General features: G+C 38.7%; 1 protein-coding gene across 1 annotated transcript; it reads right to left on the bottom strand.

The window, feature by feature from the left end:
* Positions 1-109: 109 nt before the first annotated feature.
* mrps18a (mitochondrial ribosomal protein S18A) lies at positions 110-4037 on the bottom strand. Its single transcript, XM_008398036.2, has 6 exons — positions 3841-4037; positions 2582-2613; positions 2119-2223; positions 1911-2034; positions 667-739; positions 110-556 (listed from the first exon to the last, which is right to left on the bottom strand). Exons 1-6 carry the CDS (start codon positions 4022-4024, stop codon positions 412-414), a joined length of 663 nt encoding a protein of 220 aa, XP_008396258.1. The 5' UTR covers positions 4025-4037; the 3' UTR covers positions 110-411.
* Between the last annotated feature and the right edge of the window lie 18769 nt (positions 4038-22806).

The raw sequence follows: 22806 nt of genomic DNA, 5'->3' as shown, positions 1-22806 counted from the left end.
TTCTTAATTTTTTTTTTTCGGTCTTTAGAGTAACTAAGATCAGTTAACAATGAGCCTTTCGGTCCTCTTCTATAAAAGCTATTGTTACACAGTAAACAAATGGTGAGAGTGAGAGCAAACATTGTCATTTTATTTAAACATCTGTTTTGCATTGTGTTTAGACAGTCAACATACCGCCTACTTTGAAAGTGTAACACAGAGCCCGGTTGTTGGTGACATGAAGCTGTTAGAGAATGTTTTGATGGTTCTGGGTGGGGCTGATAATGACTCATAATAGGTCTGATGCAGATTAATAAACAAAAGTTATGCTTCAGACGGGCTGTCTCCCATGCTTTTATGACATAAATCCAGATTACATCAAATAAAAACCGAAGACCCCGCCTCCTCCAGCTGATCTGTCCTTTCTGTCCTTCAGTGCTTTATGTGCAGCGGCTTCACACCGTACTGCACGTTGCTCCTCAGTGCCGGATGACCTACATCCATGCGCTTCTTGCACCACTTCAGTCCTCTCTTATAGATGGGTTTCACCGAGTCAATGGACCAGCGAGTCAAGTACCTGTTAACCAAACGCAGATGTGAGACGAATGTTTTGTAGCATTAAACCCGCCAAGAATGCATGTAGATAATGGAGGAAAAACACAAGCTGCCACAGACGCAAAGCAGCACCTGTTCAGTTGGGGTTTAGGTCTCTTTGGGACGTGACCCTCTGGAAGTTTGGGTTTGTGGTCAGGCAGCAGACCTTGAACACAGACAAAAAAAAGATGCATTAGTTTCAGTGTTTCTATACAAAATGAAATTCTCACAAATTACGATTCCCTGTTCAAATGAGTCCTTGAACCCAACCATAGTCAAAATATGTCAAATTTATTTCTTATTTTGGAATTAGTCAGATTATAGTGTTGGCGCTAGAGTGCAGAAGTAACTAGAGTTAAGTTCAGTATATTATATATATATATATATATATATATATATATATATATAAATTTTGTTTTTTGCTTTTCAACATTCAAAGCTGGAATTTTGAATTCCAACTTTGCTTGCTTTATGTACTCAAGGAGATTACAGCAACTCACCTAGCTTAAACGTTGTTTAGCAGATAAAGCAAATGCCTAAAAGCTACTAATGATCCAGAACTGAGGATACCTACTGACAACTAAACTGATGTTTTCATTTTTACTCAAAAGGTGCAAATCAGATCACCAGGGTAGGAATTTACATCCAGAAAACGTCCAAGTTAGCAGGTGATACGTTTGATATCCACCCTAGATTAATAGAGGATTTTTGTAATTGGAAGGTGCCAATAATTTTTACAAGTTGAATATTCCCAGCATTAGTTTCTCAATCATTTCCCACTTTTCTATAACTTAAGTAATATGTATCTGTTTGCAGACACTAAAAACACAGTCACCAATAATAATACCACTGTTTTGCAATGGTTACATTCAAATATGTTAGTAAAACCAGCTAACTAACTTCAAAGGCAAAAACATTATCTGGGTTCGCTAATAGTGTTACTATTTGTAACACTGTATGGTAGACTTCAAAGAGAATGCAAGTTTTAGTTCTATAGTACTTCCCACTTTGGTCTTGTCTAAAAAAATATTTTTTTTATGTTAGGTAATTCAAATGCAGCTTGACAAAGTTCCACGCCTATTTCCAGTTCCATTTTTTTCCTGTTTTGTTGTGCAACTTAAATGGCTAAGAGACATGTGCTTTGTTGCTATGAAGGAGAATGTCCTTGTTTTTTTTTTTTTTTACCCAACCAGCAGATGCAGCTCTACTTCTAATAATCTGCATAGAAACCACAATGAGTTTTCATGACTGCGACATATTCCCAGCACAACAGAACCTTAAAAACACAGAAACACCTTAGTAAATGCAAGCCTCGCTTTATCCAGCTAGACGCTCACCTGCTCTGTGCGCCATCTGCACACAGATGGCAATCTTGCGATGCTCCTCCAAACAAAGACCGGTGATTCGTCTGGGCAGCATCCCTCCATCTGACCTGATGAACTGACTGAGCAATAAGACGTCCTGGGGAATTAGAACGGAGACAATGAAGTATCTCGATACAGCTATAATGATAGGATTATTCTGGAAGCGTTTCTGGAGCATTACAGTGTAGTTGTATTTGTGTTGCAGGTTCCATCTGTAGATAGGACACTGGGCTGTAGGATTTGGAGGCTGTGGTCCTGCTGGTATTTCTATGATTTGTCCCTCAATCTAGAAATAGAAAAGGAATGATAAAACATGAACTGTGATAGTTAATAATCATTGATGTTAATGGCGGGGAAAAAAAGATTTTCTGGAGAGAGAAAATGATGGGAATTCTTAGTCTTAGAATTCTTAGGTTTAATAAATACTAAAAAGATATGCTGATTTTTCTGAATGTATTTGCTGGTTACAAATCAGGGTCAATAAGGAGAAAATGTATCAAATTCTCCATCTAGCTTGCTTTACTGGAGCATTATTTAAAAAAAATACATATAAAAATACTTCTTGATCGTACTACACTAACAACACTCAAAACAAAGAGAAAATAAAATCTAATTGTTTGAGGTTACAGACAAAATTTACTTACCGATGTTGTTTTGCCATCTTTTTTCTCCACCACTGTAAAGCAGACATTAAACAATATCATGTTTTAATCATAAATGACCTTAACAATATTTTTTAAATTACATTTTACTTTATGTAGTAACCCAAATAGGACCAGCTAAAGGGACAGTTAAAACAACTCTCATCAAACACATTTAACAAACGCATCACGAAAGAGGTCAAGTACAACATCTGTGACTTTGATGATTTTTATCCATCATTTGTAAGTACAGCTAAAAAATTTGAGGAACTGTTTATAAATAAAGTCCAATATTTATTACTCAATTGCACAATTCAGAAGCTCACAGATGTATTACACACAGAATTAAATATCTTAAGACTTTGTTTCTTGCCATTTTTATTTTGTTAATTTATGATTAGCAAATAATGAAAACCTTTGAAACAGAAAATCAGTGAAAAGTAACTGGTAAAGTTTGGATTTTATTTAGAAACCTCCATAGTGTTGTCAAGAGGAAGATGAGAGGCACCAGACCCAATAATGCAGATGACCTAAAGGCCACTGTCATGGCAACCTGAGGTTCTTTGATAATGTTTCTGCAGAACCACGGGCTGACCACCTCCATGTAATTCTGCATTAATGGAGTAACTGTTGCAAAAGGAGCCGTAACTAAGTATAAAATGCATAGAATTGAACATACTTTTCAAGAGTCTGATAATTATGTTGACATCATTTTTTTGATCGATCTTGTGTAACATTAATTTTCTCACACTGAATGCTGAATGGTTGTCATCTTATGTAACCTAAATTACCAAATTTCTAGGAATGAAGGACTTTAAATATTTCACTCTACCAGAAATTAATCCACTGCATAGCATATATGAGTTTCTCTTTTTGGAACGATTCTTAAAGTAACATTTACTCGAAGATGTAAATGAAGTGAAAGCCTCTGCAAGACAACTCATTTATAATCTTAGAGAGTAAGATGCTGAACGTCAGATTTAATGGTAACAAGATAAATAGCAATTCAATAAAAAAAGATTTGTTGACACATGGGATACATTAGGTTTACAGGATACGATTATGCGTCTTCTTAGCTTTAGATAATATCGAAACCTTCTTTCCAAACACGTTTAAACTCCTAATTATCTTCTCCATCGTCTCTATCTAGAGATAGAAGGCGAGTATTTGACAACAATGAGGAAACATCATTTCAATATATGCTAACTGTATGCTAACACGACCGGGTGGCTAAAGCAGCACCATTTCTGATGAAGCCTCACCTTGACGAATTCCTCTGGTCTGCACGGCTACAGCAGATATCTGGGGAACATTAACCCTGAGGAGTGAATTAACGCTGGTCTCCGTGAAACCCTGTTTTAAACCCGCAAATGAGGTCCAAATAGACCTTAGCAAACTGCGGGCCGCCATGTTTAATTCTTGACCTTCCCCTCCTCTTCTTCGCATGCTAGGAAGAATATTAAAAAACCAGCGACACCATCGGCAAGAATCATAATTGCAACCCTAATTTTATAGCGATTTCACTTTTAATCACCACGTTACCATCCACAATCTTTTGATTGGCATGCAGGGGGGTTTTGTGTGTTTCTAGTCAATGAAATAAAGGTTGTTTATTGTTATTATCACATTTCCTTTTTGTTAATTTTCGAATGATACAGATCTCCGTAGTAACCAACACCAACGACATTTCCTCATGGAAAAATCCAGTCTATTAATTTCATTTCACATGTAAAGGAACCCTGTTGTAGACAGGGCATCAAAAATTAGGTAAAACTCATGTTGTTCCTCTCCACGGAAATCTTTAGTAAAAGGCGAAAGATTTATACGATTTGAAGAGAAACATGAGTGCATGCCATAATTAGGGCTCCACAGACCTTTATACTCAGACATACAGTTCAGACTGACGGTTACGACAAAAAAATTAATTAGAATTTCAACAAATTACAAGAGGGTTCAAAATAATATTAACTGATACCAATATCACCACTGAACTCTCTAGTAAATCGTTCCACGAACTTTACAGTGAATAAATCGTAAATCTCATCGCGCGGTGCATTATGGGTATTGCTCTGTTTTCATCATAGTGCCGAAACAGTTTGAGCGTTTAAGCCTAGTGAAAAGATAATAAAGATGTTATCCATTTCGGCAGAGCATTGGATTTACAAAAGACTTATGTAGACAATCTAAAACTGTGTTTTAAAAAAAATGTTGATTCAAAGTGTTAAATTGACAGTGGACATTTATGTAGATAATTTAAGATTATAGGTTGGTTGTACCTTCTGACATGCATAGTAAAACTTAGATAATTTGATTGGAGAAAATCTGCAGTTTTTTCCATTTATTTATATGAAAGATATGATTTATTATTGAATAACTGCATATCTACGAAATTAGTTTACACAATTAGAACAGGTGAGCTTATTTCTTTACCATCAGAAACAAAAGCTCGCCTGGAGTGAGCCCAAAATAGGTAAATAGAGTATCTTTTTTTAAATTAGATCATTAAAACATAATAAAAGATTATTTTCTGAGGCCTTTAATGCTTTTTGTCTTTCATTAAATCCATATATATGGACACACAGTTTGTGTCCAGTGACATTTTTAATGTCTACAGTTCTTTTCAGAAATGTACCTAGCAATGTGAGCTGGTAATTTTTTTTCTCTGCACTATTTCAGTATATTTTTCAAGAATAAAATTGTATATTGTTCTATTACATTCCTATAAGTATTTTTTTTCAGAATTAAGTGATTTGTTTTTGCAAGCATAGAATGATCAAAAACATTTAAGTAAACACAAAAATGATCTTTATGTGAAAACATTACCATATCATGTGCATATCCAGCTTCTGAAAAAGTGAAGACGATGGGAAGTCAAGATATAGAAAATATTGTGTTACATATAATGTAAAAAAAAATTTATCTTTATTTCATTGAGACTCAACACCCCCCAACCCCCCCCAAAAAACCATCACTCAGAAAGTGTGGCACTAATGACCTTTTTTCAGAGTAAACAGACAGAAAATGGGAAGAGTGGTAGGAGAGTATCAAATGGTCCCAAAGGAGGGAATCATGTTTAAATAAAACATTAAGACACCTTAACTTTTTATGATTTATGATGTATGCAATTTGTCTTAGAAAATGGAACTCATGATGCATTCAATGTAAAAATTCTATCTCAGAAAGTTAAACGTCTGCAAACAGCCTTGAGCTAAGGATCCAGTAAGACTCCAGCGAAAATGAATCGTAAAAGTTGCAGGCACAATTGGTTCATTGGCACTTTTGATGGTTTACACCTCATTAAACCAACAGCACACAGAATACTGTGACTGAACATGTTCCATTAGAAATTAAGGAGACAAATTAATGAAAAATATTTTAGTTTATATGTGCATATTGTGGTATCTAACACCTAAATACCTTCTGGTTTTCTAACTAGCAAACAGAATGCTTTCAGTATGGGGGAACTGAGCTCCAACGTCCAGGTCAAACTGAACAGAAGCAACATTGTTGTCCAGAGTGACCAGGCTAACTGCTTCTAGTAACACACACTGAAGGCATGAAGAAACTCACATATAGAGATTGTACAGTTCTCTGTGTGTGGTTGGTTTAATATTAACAAATCAGGCAATTTACTTCTGCAGCTTTTATAATTTTGCCAATAAAAGTCCAATAAACGCCTATTGGAATGTTTTATTTGTACTGGGAAGTTTGACTTTCCAAGTTCCAAAGTGGAGAAAAAAAAAATGAACACCTGAAAGTGAGAGCTACCCAGCCCACCCCGAGTTCAGCGTCAGGCAATGCAGCCATATTGAATTTAAGACTTAGAAAGTCAAATTTTCCAGCACAGACAAAATATTCCAATGGGTATTTAATTCGGTTCAAGTTTTTATTGGCAAAATTTGACACGGAATAAAAAAAGGAACAATGAGCTACATGAAATCTATCATGGGGTTTATTAAGTGAAGGCAGCACCTAGATGTTAGATTCAGACATTTTCTTTTTTCAGTTTCACTCTAATTAGCAGTGTGCTCCACATCCTTGTGTTGCTTTTCCTCAGAAGCAGAGCGATAGGCTCAATGTCCATTCTTCTTCGCGTACCCTGCTCATCAGATGAAAGCGTTTAGGAGAACCTACAGGACCATTGTCAGAACATGCCAGGCCAGAAATTTCAAGATACAGGTAAACTCTCAAAGCAGATAAGGTTTGAGATACAAGATAAAGTGGCAGATAAGGTTTCTGATGTTTGACAGTGTTATCATGAGAACACTATGCCATTATCAAGTTGCAATGCTTTTGTTTGCTATGTTTCTGAGTCTATCTCGCGTCTTTATCTTTATGCATAAAGGAGGGCTTTAAGGAATCCAAAGCTGGCCTGCAGCTGCACATCTGCGTGCAAGTAAAGGTCTTTCTTGAAATAAATGACAGTGCTTTCAGAACATGGTTGCAGCCCTTTTGAAACTAAGGTACCCTGTGGAGGTTTGACCACTGGAAGTGCCAAGCTGCAATAATTTAAAGTGAAATCTGGTTCAGCTGGTGTTATTACAAAAACTGATGAATGCCGGCTAGCACGCAACGTTGTCGGAGCAATGCACACTGTGGGAAACTTTTTGTTTCATGAAGCGTCGGTGGCTGTTACTTGTGACAAACAAACAGAGTAAGAAGGAGACGTAGTTTGGATGTTAACAACCCACAGTTTGAGATTTTCCAAAATAGATCTTTTATAACCTCAGCCAACTAAAAGCACTATCGTACATCTTTGATGGTATCTGGAACTGGGTGCAGATGTGAATGCAGCCTGGACACATTTGGGATGGTTAAACATAAGATCGCAGAAACCACTGCAAAAAAAGGAACGATCCACATATGTCCGCACTGCTCAGACAAAGTGAATATGAATCTACCGTAGGCCAGAGCTCTAACTCTGCTAGCAAACTTGATTTTCTTACAGCTATCATCTTGATTTGCTATTCCTGCAAGCATGAAAAGAAGTGTTTTTGTACCAGTTTCGAAGGATTTATTGCTGATGACCTTATATTTTCGTTATTTCATATAGTTGTTGCATTACACAACTATGTATCTAGCTAGTGCTTCTGTCATTATTACACAAATGGACACTACTGCTTTGTAAAATCACTCTGGGAATTTTTGCTCCCAAGCAAGTGCAAAACTAAGAGTCTTCGTTTTGTAAAAATACATTATTTTAAATGCAATGGACTACAGATAAAGAACAAAAAGTCTGTTTCTGTGAAACTTAGTAGATTTAAATCTTTCTTAGAGGTCATCAAGATTAACAGATAAACTCATGCTAATACTAATGTTTTGGTTGTAATTTACATTAAACCACGAGCAAAAACTCTACTGAGCTGTTTTAATTATTATTCAAACACTTAGATATAATCCGAGCTCCAGGTTGCAAAAATCAACATGAACACATTCTTAAAATAGAACTATGACTCGGAAGGTTGGAGACGTCTCACCAATCACCGTTTTTAAATGCAATATGGCCGTCGTGCACATAAAATCCACAGCTGCAGAAAAAAAAAATGCTTAATGTTTCTGATTACTTTCACTTTGACTAAAATTGTTACAACAATGTTTAAATCCATGAAATTGGTTAAAAAAATAAATAAATAAAATACACTCGGGCTGCACTGAGCTTCGAAATTTTTGATTGATCCCTGAATACAGCAGCCAGGAAATCCCAGTAGCTCCATGGTTGGCAGCTGTTAAGTTGGGTGTGATGCATTTCCAGATCAAAGTTACACCTTTTCAAGTAAATAGCTAGAAGGATTAGTTTTTAAAGTTTATCTAAGCCTGAGATGAGTGAGTCAGCTCCCTCAGAGGGCAGATCCTCACCACAAGAAAAATGTGTAATCTATTTTTCCATAAGTAGTCCAACATTTGGATCATTCTTGTCAAGTGTATTTGGACGCAGTCTTATCAGGAATAAGTTGCACACAGTTTAGTTTTCAATTTTAAAGCATTTAATTGGTTTGAATATTTTTGATTCAGTGAAATGTCCATTTAAAAAAAAAATGTTTTGCATCTCTTGAGCTCTTGGGAACCAGAATAACTCATTGTTTCTCACTAAGACCTCTAAAAGCTTTGTGGCATTTTGCTTATTCGTCTGCTAAGCCCCTGTTCACGCTGGACAAACAAACCACTAACGCCCACAAAAGTCTTATCTTTTGTCTTCACTGGGAATGGTGCAATCAGCATTCATTCCTAGGTCAAATGACTCTCCCGTTGTCACAGCTGTTTGTCTGTTCACCTTTGATTTTCAGTAGATGTACAAACAAGTTTTGATCCTTTATAGGGTTAATGCTGTTGGCTTGTAAAGACTTGTGGCTATTATCTCTAATAATGCACTAACTTCGCCCGTTTTTACTCAAGCATCCACGAGACATTATTATTCATTCAGTTTTGCATCTCAGGGGAATAAAGAAGAAAGATAAAAGAGTAGCTACTCTGAGTTGGGCTCATTTTCAAATTTAAAGGAATTTAACAGTAATTTAGGCATGTAGGTGCAAACATCTTTCATATTTACTTTACCTACTGCTGTGCTTCACCCAAGTGTTATCTTTGGAGCTTTTCCAAATTTTTTGTTGTTGTCAAATTACAACCACAAAGTTTAAGGATTTTTTGAGATAATTCGACATAAAGGAGTGTTTAATTGTTACACTGAGAGAAAGGATTAATGGTTTCAATACATTTCAATATTTCTAAAAAAAGTAAAAATCTGAAAAGGAAGCTGGTCAGAGGTGATGTAGTAGTAGACAGAGTTAAATAAAGGGCAATACTGGAAGGAAACCTGTTGGAGTCTGCAAAAGACTTTAAGCTGGGGCAGATTTTCACTTTTCAGCGAGACGGTGACAAACGTCACCAAGTTCTGATCTAAATACAATTGAGAATCTGTCACAATTTAAAAATGAATGTTTTGCTAGAGTTCTCCATCTGACTGGGCTTAAAATATTTTGTGAAGAGGAACGGACAACAGATTTTGGCTTCTAGATCTTCAGAGCAATAAGTTACTCCAACGTACTTCTAGCTTTAATTCTACCAAAAAATATGTTTTACAAAATATTGATAGAAAAATGACTGGATCCAACCAAGCCACATTTTTCAAATGTTCCTTCAGCTGACAGTTCTGTACATTTGTGTCGGTCTATCAAGCTAAGACTGGTTGTAATATGGGAATATCTGCAAAAGATGAACGTTTTTTAACAAGGCATTCTGCAAATATAGGTGTTTCTTTCCTGTTGTATTTACCGTAATGCTTTAGGAGTGACACTTTAGTGTTTTGCAATCCATTGGCAATACTTTCACTTGGCTTTGTCCTTGCGTTAATGCTTTTGATCCAGGACACGTTTAGAGATAAATAGGTTTTCAAATTGCTTCCTCTTCCTTCGCTTTTAGAGGGTGCAGTTTTGAGCAGCTGCCAACTTGCGCGGTGGAACACTCTGGCATCTCTTATATGAAGCCAAATTTATTTAACTTCTTCGTTTGTTGAAGTTTTGTGAAAAAACACATTCCATCAGGACAACAAAGCTTTGATTTGCTAAAAAAAAAAAAAAAAAAAAAAACTGTGTTGAGCAGATTTTAAACCAGATACTGTTCTAGCAGATGCATCGCATGGTTCTGATCTGCCTGTTGCTATGTGCTGCATGGTGAGGAGAAGTAATGTTGGAAACATGTTCACCATCAGGGTTCATTGGTTTCAGATGCAAAAATGTGAGCAATTTTTTTTTAAAGTGCCATGTAGGCCGTGAAGCTTAAAAAGTTGCACCCTGGGATGCAAATGGACATCTGTGTTCATTTCATCCATGGAGTAGCGAATGGGTAAATAGAGATTATGGTCCCCTTGGTACCACAAAGACTGCTTTGTAGGCCTGATCAGTTTCCTGATCAGTCCGGGACACTAAAGCAGTCACATTCCTCGAGAGAACCCCCCACGAAAAAAAAAAAAAAATTGTCATTTAAAGTGTCTGGCCACCTCCTTACTGACTTTGATATTCAAATGAAACATGGTCCTGTACAAACAGACGCCTTGGCCGAGGAAAAGGGAGTAGAGTAAATCAGATAAGATTTCTCCCAGATGAAAAGAGCATGTCTGACATTTTCAGAGAGCACTGAGGGACCCTGAAGCAATGTTGGTTCGGTGTCATGGTGTGGAGTTATAGCTGTGCGGAAAAGGTTAGTGTTTTCACCCCTGCTCTCCTGGATAAACGGCTACGGCCCAGCATGGAGCGAGCAGGCGAGATGAGAGTACGGCGAAGATGAGTGGGTACGACGGTCACATTGCCTAAAAGAAAAAAAAAAAGTCTAGTCCACCCAGTAGCATTCCCCTTTTATTGTCACACTGATCCCTGTGCCATCCTTTTAGTTTTGAATGAGACACAACACCAGTTGTGTTTAATTAAACCTTAAACTAACAGCTTTATTTTTCCATTGGCAAGCTGGTGGAACTTATGTTTCTAATGAGTGTTTAAAATGTTGAGGAACGAAAGAAAGATTCCCTTTCTGGTCAAATCCTACATAAGCAAATGAGGCGGAATCAGACATCTTGCATTTACTGAGTTTCATTTGAATCTCCAACAGTTGATGAGTGTCCACTTTTGAGTTTGGTTTTGTTTCAAATCGGTCAGCTCTAAAACAGAGCGCAGAAAAAATATTTATTACGAGAGTATATGATTGTCTCAGGATACTGAAGCTTCTGTACAAACAGAACTAATTATCAGCCTAATCACTGTAAATTGGATCTAATTAAAAACTCCACGCAGACTCTTACTTCAGTTTTGTGTGTTCTTGTCCTCTACTACCACAAAGTTCTCGACTCAAACTTTCATTCTCATGCAGACGGAATCTGGATGTGCCGCATCCAAATTGATGTGCACAGTCTGGTATGCAATTAAGGCATAGCTGTCACTAAGAGGCTTTCCTGGGTGATTAACTCGTAAGGCCTTGTTGCATCCAAGGAAGTCAACTGAACACAATTAGCCTATTTCGAGGGGAATGAGTCTGGTCAAAGGCCCCCAGATGCTGTAAAATGAGACAAGAAGAAAGAAACTTGTCAAAGCAAGACAAGTGGAAACAGGAATCCAAGGACCGCAGAGTGGGGATCAAGGTCCGGATGGACACTTTTGTCTAATGTTAGGTAAAGCCCCCCCCCCCCTTTTTTTTTTCTAAGAGAGGAGCATGTTTTTCTGTCCGAGTTTCAACAAGATCATCCCATCACCGCCCTCCATCCGCCCAGTCTTCTCACACACAATCTTCCTCTTACCTATTCTGGTTGACTTGCTAAAACACACCGGCTTCTTAAACAAATTCATTGCTCTTTGAAGAGGCTTTTATCCCTGTTTTTCCTCTTCTTAGCCCACTGAGAATGCTGGCTTCAATCCTCTCTCTCACACACACATACCAAGCTTTACCCAAAAGGACACACACACAAGATCACATGCCTCCTTGCAACTGTCTGCCTCATGTGTTAGCAGGCTAATCATACATTACATATAAAAACAAAACCACCCAAAAGCAAAGTTTTCAGCCATTCAAATGGATTCACAAATTGCCTTGCATTCTGGCAATTTTTGAGTTCAGAGCACCTCATAAAGTTTTAGTGAGTTGTGTTTTCTTCTCCTATGATTATAACAGATCACCCCTTTAATGTCCACCAGTGCTGAGGTGAAAAGTAAAGGCGGCACAGTAAGAGCAGAAAGATGAAAGGACCAATTGGAGATTTCCATCATGATCAGTGTCAAGTGTAAAGAGTGGGAAAAAAAAGAAAAACAAGCTCTGACCTAAAATTCGTGTCTCCATCTGTTTAAAACGTGAGAATCTGCTTCACCTGTAGGAGCAAGAACCTGGCGGCACGCAAACAAAGACAGACACACAACATAAACTAGTGATTCATTCGGGCCTTGAAGGATCTTTTTAATTGGAAGCAGGAGTCCTTCATGCTGTGATGATTAGTCCTGCGCTGCCCAGATCGGTTTCCCACCATGGCTCTTTACTTCTTCCTTGTGCGTGTTGCTATGGCACCTGTAATGGCATTCTGACACAGACCAGATGGTTTCCAGTTGTCTACAGTTGTTTTTACTAAAAAAGACTGTCGACAGGTGGTCATCTGATTTATGAGCTCGCTACTGCCATTACAGGAGCTACTGCTTTGCAGGAATAAGAACATTTTCCTCCTGTTCAGTGTCAATGTTTCTCATTCCCAGACACACCCTACAGTCCTAAAACATGAATGGATTTACTTAAACTGTTTAGACCTGTTCTGAATCATACCATCTGGAAACAGTGTCTAACTTTATAAAGTCTCTCTAACCAGCAAAGAAGACAGCGAAAGCTCTGGGAAGCATGTTACAGAAGTGAAACCCCATTAGGACGTTTTCACCGTCAGGTTAGGCAGACCGAGAACTAACATTGAACAAACAATCCCACAATCAACATGGTAAAACGTGGCTGTGAGGGAATCCTAGTCAGAATTAATGGGATTCTTGAAGGTGTAACATACCTAAAACTCACAAGACGAGATGAGACACAACGTCGAGTTCACAAGAACAAGATGGGATAACATTTTGATAGTATGTTCAGAAAAACTTTAATGATCAGAAACAAATTGACTGTTGGGCATTGCTTCAACATTTCCCATTTCCCAGTTGTGATTCTTCATGCCTCTTTCGGCATCTAAGCAACTTGCAAGTGCTTTAAGATTGTTTGTACCTGTTTTGTTACTTTGTTAACATTTATCGTTCCTATCAGGAACCCAACATTTGTCAAACAATTGATCTGAAAGTAGTAGGGGCATCTTCTATTGCAACTTCATCGTCCAAAGCCATGCTGACCTCAACTGGCTGGAACAAGATCTCGCTACACCTCTACAGGGTAGTGAAATGCAGACATAGAAAATATACACCGGTTTTGATCAAAGCATATTCATAAATGGTCCAGTCAAACCTCAAACCTGAATCCAATTAAGAATGTCTGCAAGACGTACGATGTCCATTCAGCACAACTGTGCTAGGGTTATTAGTCAAACCAAAGGGTGCTGTGGTGATGCAGGGGCAAAGCACAACCCACATATGGAGGCCTTAGTCCTTGTGGTCACAGGTTCGATTCCCGGCCTGGTGACATTTGTCTTCCTAATTCTCTCATTACCCTCTTTCCTGTCGGACTACTTTCAAATAAAGGTCACTAGAGCCAACAAAACCTTTAAAAAAAAATTCAAACAAGGATAAACATTTCTGTCTCAGCTGTGGAGACACGCTCCAAAGACTTGCATCAGAAAATGGGGGGAAAGTGTTTCTTTTAAACTCAGGAGAGCCGAATACAAACGTTTGCACAATGCATATCGAACTAACAAGAAAAGAAATTTGACTCTCTCCCTGACAGATGCAAAGCATTAGCTTTATTCACTCTGTCGAAGCATTAAATAACTGATGTATTTTATGTTTTCTGTATTAACTACTGATCTTGGTCATGTTCCCAACCCATCATGCACCATTGCTTCAGGCTACCTCTGTATGAGGTCTTGACACACTAGGTATCCTTCTGGATCATCTTTCAATGGGAAGAATTTGCATTGTGAAAGAGTGTATTTTACACAAGCAGCAAGCTGTCAAACCAGAAAAAAAAACAAAAAAAAAACAATGCCAAGTGCCAAAAACTGCAAGATCTGATAGCAAAATTATCCCCTTGCAAATATTCAAATGCCATCTTGGTGTAGAAATAACTCTTTTCACAATGCAGAAAAAACAAACAGCTGGTTTTATTATCTACGGTGATTAAAAAAATAGATCAGATTTGAAACCATGTGCACAGCAAGCTTTCACGTTCCCTGCCAAACATACAAACTGAAAATTGTGGATGAAATCCCGCAGCTCATTGATTATTCCTTCTACTTTGCACTTTTGAAGTTGCAGAAAAACAGTAAACAGTCATACTTTGCTATCTCTGCTAGCAGAATATCATGGCACCGACAACAGAGGGCTGCTTGTGCCAAGGGATGCCCGCCTCCTCAAAAAAAAAAAAAAAAACAGGACAGCATTTGAATGAGTCATCAGCTGGAATGGTTTGCTAGCTATATCTGGAGGCTGAACTGATCAGAGCTGTGGGAGCGATCCAATTTTTTATGTTGCTTGGAAGGAGTTCAGTCGAAAGGTGTCAGCAGTGCCTTGCAATATTCACAACTATTGCACTTTTCCACATTTCGCCGTGTTGCAACCATAACACTGTGTGTATTTTATTAGGATTTTACATGATAGAACAACACAAAAATGGCATCTGACAGTGATGTAGGAGGAGAATTGTACATGGCTAATGTAATACCACTACAGACAATCCTGTTCAATGAGCCTGCTTCAGATATCTTTTCAAATAATAAATAGAGTCCACTTGTATTTAACTAATTCCCAGTATAAGTCTAACTGGTCGATGAAGGCCTCAGAAGTTCGTTAGAGAACATTAGTGAAGAAACAGAATTTTGAAGACCAAGGAACACAGCAGACAGGCCGGGAATAAAGTTCTGGTGAACTTTAAAAAAGGGTTGGGTTATAAAACAATATTTTACACTTTGGACATGATCATCTAAAATTAAAAAGTGTTTAATTCAATTGCAAGTGTACTAGCACGTGGGCGTCAACGTAAAACTGACAGCTTGGGTTAAGAGAGCATTAGTCAGAGACACACCCAAGAGGTTCATGGCAACTCTGGATGAGCTGTAAAGATTTACAACTTGGATGCAAGGACCTGCACAAATCAGGCCTTCATAGTGTAGTGACAAGTGAAACCAAACTATAGAACGCCTCTTTTTCGGTTTCCTACTGACCACCGAGGGGGCGCCGCATTACAAACAGAAAGAATGTGCGGTGGTCAGACGAAACCAAATCTAAACTTTCTGGCCTACTGGCAAAACTAAATATAGCACAAAACAGCTGGTTTTGCCCAAAGTCCAGGCCTAAATTTAATCAAGAATCTGTCACACGACTTGAAAACTAATATTTACAGATTCTCAATCCAGTCTGCAGGATATTGTGCTATTTTGAAAAGAGCAATAGTCAAAAACAAATCTGTTTCTAGACGTGCAAAACAGAGACACATCTCCAAAGAGCTAGCACACTTAGCTTTGTCTCTTATCATGCGTTGCATTTTGTTAGTCAAGTACATTACATACAGGTACTTTAACTACATCAAAGTTTTTGGCTGTAGCTTGACAAATTTTTTTTTTCTTTTATTACAAAGTCAAGGTGTATGAAACACAGTTCACATACTGGCTCTTAACCCTGCGGTCTTTCAAAGAAACCTTGAAGCTCAAGGCTGATTGTAACCCTTCCAAAGTCTCTCTCTATACTTTGTCAACCAGTCCACAAGTGAGCTATCGACAATTCCTTGTCAAGAGTTTGCAGAACATTACTAAGCAAAGTCTGGTCTGGAAAGTTTCCTCGCTATTTCACCACGTCTCATTTCATCACACCCATTCCTATCTGGGTCTGGTGTCAGCATGAGCCAAATTTTCATTCTTTGCGAAGGGGGAGAAATTCAGGTCAAGCTCAGTTGAGAAATCAGACAGCTTAATGTGTTGTTGTCGTTCTTATCAGCAAACATGCCTGCGTCACACCGCCTGGCAACGCAATGCGTTTCTATGAGAAGTCAGAAGGTTTTTGCACTGTTGCTCAAAGTCTTAATGAACCTGCAAATGCAAACAGAACGGCAGCATTTTTAAAAGCTGTATTTATTTCTATTATGTTTTTTGGCATTACTGACACTTGCACTCCTTATTTGTGAACTGTCAGATAACTTTGGCTTTGTCACCCAGCCCCCTTCACTTCACCCTCATTAGTCTCTCTGTTTTTCCATGATTGTGCAAATGGGATCCACTGTATAGCATGTTTGTTTGCTTTTTTGTAGACAGGTGGAGCCCAGCAGGGGGCAGTGGTGATCATCAGGTGAAGGTTTGATCTGCTCACATGGTTTCACCGCCACCCCACCTCCTATGTGATCCGGCTTCCCGTCAGACTCCGAGACCTTGAAGATAAAATAATAAAACAGTCGCAGTTATCTGTCGGGTTCAGGGACACCTTTTTCTCAGCCTATAGGTCGACCTTGCTAAAATATTAAGCTAACTAACATCTCACATAATTGACAACAAAGAATTTGTGGATTGCACTTTTTCTATGCAATTATAGAAAAGGGACATTGTATAGTTTTTTTTTGTTTCTTCCAGTCTGAGAAATCTCTACATTTATGTAGAGTCCATGCTGGGTAGCACAACCTTCGTCTCTAAGAGCTCTTTTTCCAAGGGTCATTCATGAAAATCTGGCTTTTTTTTTTTTTTTCTTATCTGTACCCCTTTTTGTTGTATTTTTAACACTGCGTCCAATACATCTTATCTTGTGAATGAGATTGTAAAACTTCAGTGTGTGGGTGTGTGTGCGTGTGCATGCGTGTCTTTAGTTTGCCTTGCCCTGGTAAAAAGTCATACAGTGAGCTGCGTTCAGTCAAGAGCTTCCCCAGTCTTTATGCATCAAGCTTAATGAGGAGACATTCAGTCAAGCAGAGTAACATAATGCAACAAAAGGGCAAATTTGAAGTCCTTCCACCTTCCATTCACTGGTGCGCTCTAAGTACCGGGCAGTCAAACACAAGGCCAACTCTCTAGTCAAATTCCAGCACTGGCAAACACAGGACCGAGAGGAGTCAGGGAAGAGAGCCTGCTTTTTCCCTCTCCGAGTGCTGCTTTGTCATCAAGTGGAAGCAAAGTTATATGTTTAATTCTTTCCGTTGCTTTTAAATAATAACATTTAAAAGAGAATACCACAAAAATAGGCTACAGGTTTGTAACCAGATGCCATGGTTTGGGTTCAGCTTTGTTTTTACCGTTACGTTGGCTGTAAAACTGCGTGTCTGTACCTTAAATTCAATGAAAACTTTGGTGGATCTTTAAGCAACAAGCGGTAGTCCAAGGACCTCTCATTCCCCTCCAGCGTCCCAAATTCATATTTATAGATTACTGGAGTAAAGGCATCACTGATTGAGATTACAGAACCCAACACACACTTTCAAGCCATTGCGCTATTTCCCACTTTGACATTTTTGCACATTCTGCACTCCATGTTTTGGAAATGTGATAATTTCCCTCAAACTATGATAAAAATGGGGCGTTTGTGTCGTTATTTGGTCTCCGACAATACAACTGATATTGTCTGATGAAATGGGGTGATAAGCATTGCCCAGTAGAGTCTGTACTGTTTTACTTTTTTATGTCGAGTGATAAACTTATATATTTATCTGTGCATTGCTAAAGTGTGGGGAAGTCATTGAGGTCAATCCTATTAGATATCTGACTACAGTTTGTCATCTTTGACTAACAATAGCCATAATAAGAAAATAAGGCTGCAGTGTGTGTGTGTGTCTGTGTGTGTGCTTACTTAATTTTGTTGCCTATTTAGGACATCTTCAGTTCTAATAACTTTCCTTGTTAGGACTGGGCTGGCCTTCTCGGAGCCAAAACATGGTCTTAGCAAGGTAGAATGTTAGGAAATGGGCAAAATGAAATGTTGGGTTCAGAAGGACTTTAAGGCAACAAAACACCGCAAAACACTGCCATGCTTCTCTGGGATCTTCTATGACAAGGCCCAAAATTCAGATGAGCAACCCAGAGGAGCAGAAGGCCAGGTCTAAAGGCCGTAGGAACCGAGGTTGAAGCTCGGGAAGCTGAAGTTGAGGTGGCAGAAACCCAAATCAGAGCTTCAGGAGGATGACGTAGACCCAGCTGGGGCTAGTGACGGAGCTTCCCAAGGCAACAGTGGCCAGCAAAGATTCCCAGGAGGCTGACCAGATGGGACAGAGAATGTGAAAGTGTTTGGGGATGCGGATCGACCTTGATCCCCTCAAAAAGCGCGGGAATATTTGTCAGACAGTGACAATTTATCAGACAGTGACAAGACCCCCATTCTTCTTTGGGTTGAACAGACTTGACAGGTGATTCCCCTCGGCAAATGTTGTTTGATTTACTACATACTATGATAATATAATCCAGACAAAAAAACACAATTTACTACTGATGCGTATGAAATAAGAAATAAACTGTTTCTCAAAATATTAAAATGGCAATGCAGGCAGAGGAAGTTCAATAAACTCATGACTGTTAAGACCACAGGGTGAAAAATAGAGCTCTTGGAAATGTTTAGCAACTGATCATCACAAGCCATCTTTATCAGATGCTAAATATGACGCAAGATAAAACATTTTTAATTTGGGCATAACCAGAAATTCTCATAACCCAAAGCGTGTTTTAAATTTATTAGATAATCCCTCGGAAACCCAAAGTAAAACAACATCATCTGTTGTATTTTACTTTTTTTTTTAAACACAGAGAACTTTTTCCATCTGTAATACGCAGACTACTTCATACTGCCCACAAGTCGCACCTTTTGAATGTAAAGTCTGAGAAATATTGAGAAACTTCTGGGAGAGGAAAAACATGTCCCAGTAGTACTTTATGTTACCAGACTGCGTGAAAAATACTGACTCACGTATTAGCGGTGGAGCAAATGCACTTGGTGCAACATCAGATAAATCGAAGGCAGGGCGAGATGATTAATGTTAGAGAAAAGAGGGAAAAATCCTGTTTTCCGTGCCCAAGTCTGCTTTTCGTTTTTTTTTTTCTTTCTTTTTTTTTAAATTTTATTCTCTAATCTTTGTTTTTCTGGAACACATTAAGACATTTGAACATTTCTTCACATGAAACTACATGATTCGTTCAGAGGGGAAGTCAATATGTGGTGCAGCTGCTGACAACTTATAGACGTCTGATTTATGGCTCCAGCTATACATTCTGCCTCTTGAAAGAATTCAGACGCCTCAGACACAACGGGGAGCATGTCGGCTTGTCGAACAGAGCCTCAACATCTCCTGTGCGAGATCCGGATTCAAACCGTAACAAGTAGAAAACTATTGCGGAAAGAATCCACAACAAGTCTGCAGCAAAATATATGCAGAAATATGTACAAGGTCCTGCAGCATGAAGGGCTTGCTTTGATCATTGTTGAGGGCACAGTGTGGCAATGCGACACAGATAGAGTGAGAAAAAAAAAACAACCACGAGATATATTTTTCTGTAATTCTACATATGTTGGTCAATAGATCACTCTAAATGTCAACCAGATGTCATTATGTCCTGCTGATGCATCCATCAAACGCTCACCGCTCAATATTTGGCTAAAGGTTTGTGGCAAAACAACCGTCTTTGGGGGTTATTTCCACGTCTCGGTAGAGTATTTCTGTTTTGTTTTTGTGTCAAGAGACTGAAAAGTGTACGGGATGAGCTTCAACTCTACAAATGAGATGTTTTCAAGCACCAGATAGCTCAGAAGAATCTGGTTACATTACATCACGTACATTTATCAAAGGCAATGACAGCATATTACTTTATGCTATATAACTGACTGTCGATCCTTTACACACCGAGCCACAACAACTACACGACTGTCAGAGAAAGGCGAAAAGAATAGAAAAAGTCTTTGAAACTCGCCGAGAGACGTATAAAAGTTTTATTTTCTGAAGCGAAAAAGGTATCAAGACAATCCCCACCAAACGATGAGGAGATCCCACTGGGAATGTGTTGTAGGAGGCCCCGTGACGATCTGCTGGGTTTTCCTTCAGTAGAGAAGTGGAGCTGCTTTGGGGTTGTGCAGGGACGGGTCAAACCCCGGCTGGTTATGTGAAGATGTTGCAACGGAAAGGCCTCGTGACTGAGCATGCTTGTCTGGTCGGTGACACAGAGGTCCTACCCTCCCCTCTGCTCTTTAATTATGCTACTCCTTCCACAAACAACATCAACCTCGACTACTACGGTGGTTACCAAGTCCAGCATTAAAAAGGTGATAAAAACAATGGTTCTATCGCTCACAGATGTTTTCCAATGCCTGTTTTATATAGTAATGATTCATTGCGTGCATATTTATTGGTGGTAAGAAATAGACCAAAGCCAAAGTAAACAGATTACTTATTTTAATTTTTTTTTAATTCTTTTCGAGGTCTGAATGATTCAGTCTCACGGCAAAGCTCGATCTCAACCATCTGCTTGATTTTGAAAGAAACAAACATGCTGATTCTCATAACAAAAAAATCTCTATTTGGAAAAGAACGCAAGCCAATGTTTTGATAAATCAACCAATACGTGCCAAAAAAAATAGAAAACATTTTATGCAGTTTTGCAATTAAGATGTAAATGACTCACATAAGAGTTGAAGTAGGGTGGGGGAACGGATAAAACAGTGTGAAAATTCACAAAAGATGTGGATCCCAATTTTTTTCTCTCTCTCTTATATCAATTTTGATTGCGCGTGGTGGTTGGGGGGGGGGGTTTAAAAGAGCCGACATGCTTTCCCCCTGCCGCAGCGTTTGTTTGAGGAAACCTGTCCAACTGGCAGGAGCCCATTTACAAACGTGGGACGTTTTCTCTTTGTTGTGGCCAGCGCAATGATCCCGAGCAACCGGAGCTCGCTGGGGATCTCCATGGGCTGTGGGCGTGAAAGAAAAGGATTCAAGATGAGAGCGAAGAAAAACAGTAAAGTACCAGGAGAACATACAGAACGTCCTCTCAGCTGATCTGGGCCTTCTTCATGTCCGATAAACACCCTGCCGTCTGAGACTCTACGTTTGCTTTGACAGAAGATAAAAAAAAAGAAAAAAAAAAAACACAAAAGCATCAAAGAACCAGGACCCTCATGTACTCTAGCCCATGTGTTTTATGTGCTCTTTTATAGTTTTGACCCCACAGCTGTTGGAAAGATGGGACGCAATCGCTCTCCCTAGGTTTTTTTTATTTTTTTAAGCGCTGTCTTTTTGCTCAAGAAACTAAAGGTTTAATGCGTAAAACTGCACTGATTTAAAGTAGTTTAGGAAACAAGAATTGGATAATGCCCCAAGCAGTTTGTAGTACTCAATGCTCACAGCAAGCACATTAAAACCAGATGCTATCTGTTTTCTTTTGCTAAAATGGCACAAAATTCCCTAGAATCACTTATCCTCTTTACAGATTTACTTTACAGTTTTCTTTGTTTGTTTGACCACCAATCACCATTTATTTATTTATTTATTTATTTATTTATTTATTTATTTATTAAAGCAGATGTCAAACAAGGAGATAGAAAAAACATTCTTCAAACGATGATTTGATTTAAAGCAATCCAAACCAATCGAGTCTCTCATGAAAAAGTAATTGTCTCATATATCTAATAACTGGATGTGCCATTTGTTACGATAAGTGGCAATGAAAACGATCGGATTAGTTAAGTAATCACTGTGTTTTTCTCCTAATGTGGCCACTCTGTGCTCAATTTGTCTTTTTTCTTATTATTTTGCACTTCATCTATTACATTTTAAATTACACGACTTGAATAAACCAAGGAGAAACATCACCTTTAAAAAAAAAAAGCACCTTTCGATCTTTCAAATGATTTCCCTCGAGACTTACACACAGCTATGCATTGTTTATTATTAAAGCCCTGCTTATTACTACATTTATCTGAATTTGTCTGCTTTCCTATGACATTACCGCTACCTGGACCTCGTACATCTCTGTCGGACATCCCTGAAACCTCCCGCCCCGCAGCCGAAATGTGGCTCTGATTATTGGACCTCTATCTCAAATGCGAGTAACCGTTGGGAGGAGCAGCATAATGCAAAACAGATTTACTTCAAATCGAACTGGAAAAGACCAAAATTTTAATGAAGACATTCTGTTTGTCATGATCTAGAAAATCACCTTAAACTCTCACGCTGCAGGCTGTCAAGGCTGCTGTTTAAAACCCCCCACCCCGACTGCAAACGGTAGTCTCTGGAGACGGAGGCTGTATTAGCCACATGTTGAAGGTCTCCCTTGCTCTCTTTATTTTTTTCCCCGAAGTAATATCTGCGTAGCCTGGGGCGTCACAATTGCTTTACACACAGGATGTATAGAGCTTGCATGCCACCGGTAATGGGATAGTCCAGCTTCATTAAACTTGTGCATTGTCAAAATATTTGCGACTCTTTTGTTAGTGGGCGGATGCTCGAAAGTCTCCTCGGTGGGATTTGATATTTTTAAGCGCAAATATTTCTGGGGAGTTTCCCCAACTACACCTGATACTACGGAAGCGCATTGCTATCACGCAGGAAAAAAAAAAATTCGAGCGCTATCACGTTATAACGTGATACTATCTTGTTAAAACGTGATACATATC

This window comes from Poecilia reticulata, linkage group LG21 (genome assembly GCF_000633615.1).
Source record: "Poecilia reticulata strain Guanapo linkage group LG21, Guppy_female_1.0+MT, whole genome shotgun sequence".
Taxonomy (NCBI): domain Eukaryota; kingdom Metazoa; phylum Chordata; class Actinopteri; order Cyprinodontiformes; family Poeciliidae; genus Poecilia; species Poecilia reticulata.
Note: the sequence above shows the minus strand (reverse complement) of the source record. Positions and strands in the feature narration are given on the sequence as shown.

What these genes read in the sequence shown, in the direction of transcription:
- mrps18a (XM_008398036.2), bottom strand. Translation starts at nt 4,024, where the DNA reads ATGCGAAGAAGAGGAGGGGAAGGTCAAGAATTAAACATGGCGGCCCGC. An exon ending in GACCAGAGGAATTCGTCAAG is followed by an intron (nt 2,614 to 3,840) that starts GTGAGGCTTCAT and finishes TCTGCTTTACAG; the next exon opens with TGGTGGAGAAAAAAGATGGC. An exon ending in GCAGATGGCGCACAGAGCAG is followed by an intron (nt 740 to 1,910) that starts GTGAGCGTCTAG and finishes TCTGTGTTCAAG; the next exon opens with GTCTGCTGCCTGACCACAAA.